The sequence below is a fragment of the Nannospalax galili genome, unplaced genomic scaffold (assembly GCF_000622305.1).
Source record: "Nannospalax galili isolate Female #2095 unplaced genomic scaffold, S.galili_v1.0 scaffold2507, whole genome shotgun sequence".
Taxonomy (NCBI): domain Eukaryota; kingdom Metazoa; phylum Chordata; class Mammalia; order Rodentia; family Spalacidae; genus Nannospalax; species Nannospalax galili.
Window position 1 is genome coordinate 34,038 of NW_008356681.1, and position 6,515 is coordinate 40,552.

Here is a 6,515-nt window from a genome sequence, read left to right on the forward strand (position 1 = left end):
GGTTTCCCAGTAAAACTTTAATCAAACATTGGCTTGACACTAGAACCTTAAAAATAAATAAGCATTGCTTAGCAACCCCAGAAAAAGAAGTCTCGCGACAGATGGAAAATTTATTTATTAATGATGTTATGTCTCACAATTATTTGAAAAAAAAGAAACAGAATGTAAAATATATTAAAAAATATGAGAATGGAGATATTTTACAAAGTAGACAGAAAAAATGAGAAAGGATAAGCAAGTGAGGAAGGTCTGTGTAGGTTTATTTTGTTATATGAAGAAGTCAACAAAAATAATATACACATAATCTTAAACTGTCTATGATCATAGTTTGGTCAACTAGTTTAAGGAAAAAAATATATACCTAGTAAAGGTTTATCTGAGAGTATTTGTTTTTTTACCCAAGATTTATCTACATAGCACATCGTAATTAAAAGTCCCAGATTGGTGGAATTAACCCCTTTGGATGCTTTACAACCATAGTTTGAGGCCTATACTAAGGTGGTCAGAGGGACTTAAAGGACAGTTTTTGCCCCTTGCTCTCCAATGTCGACAAAGTTCCAGGGACTATGGAACATCTCTCAAAATGTCCAGTCTACAAAGAGGAGGGTCAACTCAGAGGAAGCAACTCTCTCATGCTTCTAAGTGAAGTCAGACAAGTTTGAGCAGGACCATTGACTTATCTTCCCCAAAATGGAACTGCTAAAAGAAAAGTTCTAGGAGCTCCTCCCAAGCCCATGTGACCCCTGAGGAACAGATACTCAAATAACCTTAAGTGTAAAAATAAATTGATTTACTTGGGCCAACTGTATGGTTTTAAACACCCAAAAGAAATGTATAACTAAAGATCAAAGTCATCAGTATATTTATTTAAGAGCTCAAGGGATTACATTTCCCAAACTTTAGGCTTAAATCTGTATAAAAATATTTAGACAATGACTTCTCATTGATGATTTTGTTCCTAACCAGAAAGTGCTGCTCAGATGTAAGACTTCAAATCTTGGTCTCCAATATCGTAGTGCCACCTGTAGCTAAGGGAGACAAGCAGCTATTGTTCTAAAATGATGGATAAATTTGTTTTCTCCCCCTAACTGGAATCTTTTGTGAGGGAACTGACACTGATTCTAACCACTCCAACTGCTATCAAAATACCTGAAAGTAAATCCTGAATCCATCACTCTAGAGTCCAGCCTTGGAAGACAAAAGAAAAATGAGTAGGGACCCAATTGAGGGATGCTTTTGGAAGTCCTTGTCAAGAAATTTCAGAGGACTCTCATATGAACATTTGAAATTTCCCTTTTCTGACAGTTTTCTAGTTCCCTGTCAAGAACTCGTAATGCTAATTACTCTTGCCTTTACTTCTCCTTCACATCACCTACCTATTCATGATTCAAGGACTTTCTTTTCCCCTTAGAGGTAAGAGTTATGCAATTTGGGAGTCTTTTAGGTAGACCCACTGAAGGGGTACTCCAGTGGCCTCACCCTGCATCCCTGCTCAGCATGAAAGAAGACAGAGTGGTCTGCATCCTGATTCTCTATTGGCAATTTGGGTAACCTCTTCAGAGGATGGTGTGATAAGAAAAGGAGGTAGAAATTGGATAGGCAGTTAGGGTAAAAACATTTCATGTTCTACATACTATAATTGTTTTTCCCTATAAAGCACATAGTTATGAAGTTTCCATAAAAAGTTCCACAAAGAAGCTTTGATTTCCTTATTCCTTAGGCTGTATATTATAGGATTTATAGATGAAGGCATCAAACAATAGAAAACAGATATCAAAATGCCCAAACGCTGTGGATAATCAGGAACTGGATTCAAATAGGCAATGACAGCTGCTACTAAAAATGTGGAGACAACTATGAGATGGGGTACGCAGGTAGAAAAGGCTTTTGACCTCCCCTGTGACAAGGGTATTCTCAACAATGTATTGAAAATGTAAATATATGAAAACACTATGGACACTAAGCAGAGAAATGCATAAACAATTCCAACAATGACACTAATGTCAATGGTGACATGAATCTTTGAGCAGGAAATCTTCAGTAGAGAGGGGACATCACAGAAGAACTGTGGCACTTTTCTGGAGTCACAAAAAGATAAAGAGAAGGTTCCATAAAAATATAAGGCCCCAAAGAGACTTCCAAATAGCCAAGAGGCAGCTACCATCTGCACACAGACTGTCCTGTTCATGATTGCATCATAGTGCAGTGGGTGACAGATGGCCACATAGCGGTCACAGGACATAGCTGTGAGGATGGAAATTTCAGATGCAGCAAAGGTAGCCACGAATATCACCTGACACACACATCCTGGGAAAGAGATAGTGCTCCTGTGAGACAAAGAATTGAAAATGAGCTTTGGGACTGTGACTGAAATGAAGCCCACATCAAGGAAGGACAAGTTCTTCAGGAAGAAGTACATGGGGGTATGAAGACACTTCTCCACAGTGACAAGCATGATGATGAGAAGGTTCCCCATGAGGGACACCAAGTAAATCAGCAGAAACAAGAAGCCCTGGAGCACCTGGAGCTGATGGCTGTGAGAGAATTCCATGAGGAAGAAATCTGTGTCCACTGTGTGGTTGGTCATGTTGTCTGCTGTTCACCTACTGGGGGACAAAGAAGGAAAAGACAGATGCAGAGCTCACGCTGAGTCTTCCTCTTTTCAACAATGCATTTTATTTCTGTAAGACACAACTACTACATTATTCCTCTAAAACATGAACATTTTTATTCTCCTTAATACATGCATGTTCTTCATGAACGTCTCAATATATATCTTTCAATATGTATTGCAGTGATCCTAAAAGAGTGGAAGTTTTAGACTGAAAATTCCCAACAGGTTCATGGTTTTGACTTGTATGTTAGAAAGGCATTTAAAATATATATCCAGATGGGGCTGGAGAGATGGCTCATGGGTTAAGAGGACTGACTGCTCTTGCAGAGGACCCGAGTTTGATTCCCAGAACCCACATTGTTGCTACAAACTGTCCTTAACTCCAATTCCAGCGGAATCTGAAGCCCTCTCTGACCTCCACAGCAATGCACATCATGGGTGCACTCACATACATACAGGCAGTACATTCATACACATAAAGTAAAAATAATATATATATATATCTTGAATTAAAATTCTAGATAAACTATCTGGAAAACAATGAATTTGTAAAGGAACTGAGAGGATAATATAGTCTAAAATTTTTGAAAAGGATATTTATAGTTCTGTAATTATATCATTATAGAGAAAATGTAGGGTAATAATTCATAATTGAGAGAAGCATATGGATATAGAGAAATATTATCCACTTAACACACCAGTCTCCCCTCAGTTTCTCTCCCTCCTTTTCTTGCTCTCTCTCTCCCACTGACAGATGGACAGACACTTATTATCTCATTTGCAAATGAAATTTATATTATTATAATATCCAGATGGAAGAAAATGATACCAAAAATCTAGACAATAAATAAATTGGCTCTAGCAAATAGGATGAGATCAGAGGTGAATTATATCACTGGGTAAAACTAAACCTTCAATGAGGGTGGTGTGATATATACATTAGATACATGAAATCAGGCAGGGTAGTAAGGGGGTGCAGAGAGGAAAGTAAGGGAAGTGTCTAAATATGAAGAAGTTATATTGCATGAAATTTGGAGAAATTCATTGAAAAAGTATTTTTCTACAACATCATGATTAATTTTTAAAACTACTTTATTATTTTTATTTTCTGTGTATGAGTGCATTGCCTGTATGTGTGTAAGTGCACCCGTTTCATGCAATACCTGAGGAGGTCAGAAGAGGATGTCAGACCTGCTGGAAGTGGAGTTATGGATGGATTTTTAGACGCCTGGTGGGTATTAGGAATTGAACCTGGGTCCTCTGTAAGAGCAGCCAGCTCTATTATCTGCTGAGCCATCTCTCCAGTTTCTGATTCTTTAAAAAAAATTTATGTGTTTTTAATTACTGACTGGATTTGTTTCTTAAGTGATTAGTTTGGATTCTGATTCTCAACAGAAACTTCCATCTCTCACATAGCCTTACTGTTTTAGGCTCAGCAGAATACCGATTCAATTCTATGTTTGTAGATGCTACTTGGATGCTGGACTTCAACCCTGTTTGGACCTCTCAACAATTCTTTCACCTTGGTGTTGCTATTGTTGTTCCCACATATGTATGGTGAACCAAGCAAAGAAGCCTAAAATGTTATTCCTCTGCACACATGCGAACAATAGGAGAAGATGCCTTTCAGTTTTCTGTGTTTTCTCTCAGTATCTTTATTTTATATGATGATTCATTGTTGACTCTTAATCGAATTTTTACTGGCATGAGTGTTAGATGATCTCTTATTTTCTTTGTTTGAAATGCCATTAAACATAGCTCCATAAGCAGATGAAATCACTGTGTGCAGACAATGTGTTCTTGTACATATCAAAAATGACCATGCGGCAGTTGTACTACAGGGTACTGGATCATGAATACAAAGTGACAAGGTCTATGAAATCTCCCAATGTGACTTCCAGGAATCACCTGGCAAAAGACAAGTGTGAAAATATCCCAATACAAGGACACAATAATTCTTTCTCTGCTGGGGGTAAAATTATCAGCAGTCTTACCTGCTTGTGAAAGCTTAGAACTGCAATACTGAGCATGTTGGCAAGATACAGCCATGGGTGAAATAGTGCCCAAGGTATTATGAGGATAACTAATTACTTTCTAACTAGCTTGAAGGCCCGCACCACTTAAGGGAATACAAGCTTGGTCCTGTAAATATATCCAAGAACCCATGTTTGGGAAGCTCATAGGTCCCAGTGTTAAATCTACTCCTATTATTCTGCTAAATGGACAAAATATCAAAGTGCTATCTAAATTTGTATCTTCCTTTTAGGGCTATGTTTCTGAGGCAGGGTCTTCCTCTAGCCCCAGCTGGCCTTAAGCTTCCTATGTAGACCAGACTGGCCTCCGTCTCACAGAGATCTGCCTGTTTCTGCCACCTAAGGGCTAGGAAAAATGGTGTGCACCACGAAGTCCAGAAAATGTATCTTTCTACCCATAGATTAGCTAAGTTTTTGGATCTCATCAGAGAAGTTTCTTTGTGAAAAAGACAGTGATTAATACAGAAATTCACAAATGGAAAAAGTACAGAGAATAAGTGTCAGTGGAGCATTCAGGAACAAATGGGACATTTATATCACTCCCACTCCCAAGTCTGTTGCCTGCACAAGATCAGACTAGTCAACATCTCAGCATGGAGTGGTCAGAAGTTCATGAAAACCTGCCCCTAACTGAGGAGCTATGAACAGGTGATGGCTTCTGGAGAAAACAGTCAGATTTGTAGGGGGTATGTCTTCTCGTAGGTCAACCATGCTCTAGAGAAGAAACACACTCATAAAAACAAGGAGATCTCAAATAGGAATTTACAGGTAATTTTTTTTATAAAGCAGGACATGATGAAGCTGTGGGTAAAGGGGGAGAAATTTGTCTCATGAGTTAGTGGTGAAAGTGATTAAAATACATAGCATGGAATCTTAAATAATTAATTAAAAATTAGAAAAACAAACACAAATGTGTTTCCAAATACAAATGTCAATTAGTCTGATTGGATCATTTCCTATTATACAACTTCATCAAAATACCACACTGAACTCTGTATATCTGAAATATACTATATAATTTTAAGGTTTTTAAATCTGAAATTCAGGTGAACAGTGCAAAGGAAATTTGGACTTTGCATAATCAGCTCTTGCTTGGAAGCTCTTACATAGAAAATAGAGTTCTATGCATTTACCTGGCTGTACACGCTCCTCCCCATTTCTGTTTCCACAATATATGAAGTCCCAGATTTCAAATGTACCTGGAAGAATTCAAAATGTCACCTTTTGTTTTAGTCTTCCACTCTTGTACTACCCGCGGTGTGAGAGAGAAACTTTGTGAATTTGAAGTTATCTAAAATGTTCACTTTTTAATGAGACAAAAATAATTTTCAGTGGTGCACTTCACCCGGCAGGGAAAGCAATGGATTACAGATGAAATACAATGGTCATGGGGCTGAGAATTGCAGCATGGTCCTACCCCTCCTGCCTCACACTACATGCTCTTGCTCTGACTCTTTCTGGAGTAGGTCTCTGAAACTCCTATCTGGCCTCCTGAGCAGAGACATGCCAGACTGTGTCCAGTGCACTTGGACTGCTGCCCATTGCAATCCAAAGGAAACATTGATATGTCTAAACTTTCGTTAAAACCTTGAAGTCATATGTGTTTTCTGGGTGTCCATTAATTTGGACTTGGTATTTCTGTCTTTTATTTATATAGTATTTATTTCTGTGCTTCCCCTGGGGTTAGAAAGTCTACACTGTGATCAGGAATATCTTTCAAAATGAAGATATACCGGAGGTAACATGCAAAATTCTCACTTTTCCTTAAATAATATACCCCCAAATTTACACATAAGTACAAGTATCACAGCTATAATTGCAATTACAAAAATTATCATTGAAGTATTATTTGCCTAGTATCATATACA

The 6,515-nt window shown here is 38.0% G+C and overlaps 1 protein-coding gene across 1 annotated transcript; it reads right to left on the reverse strand.

Moving 5' to 3' along the window:
- Positions 1 to 1,633: 1,633 nt before the first annotated feature.
- LOC103751322 (olfactory receptor 14A16-like) lies at positions 1,634 to 2,587 on the reverse strand. Its single transcript, XM_008854709.1, has one exon. It carries the CDS (start codon positions 2,585 to 2,587, stop codon positions 1,634 to 1,636), a length of 954 nt encoding a protein of 317 aa, XP_008852931.1.
- Between the last annotated feature and the right edge of the window lie 3,928 nt (positions 2,588 to 6,515).

Bases quoted from the DNA above. Each gene is read 5' to 3' on its own strand.
- LOC103751322 (XM_008854709.1), bottom strand. From the start codon at position 2,587: ATGACCAACCACACAGTGGACACAGATTTCTTCCTCATGGAATTCTCT.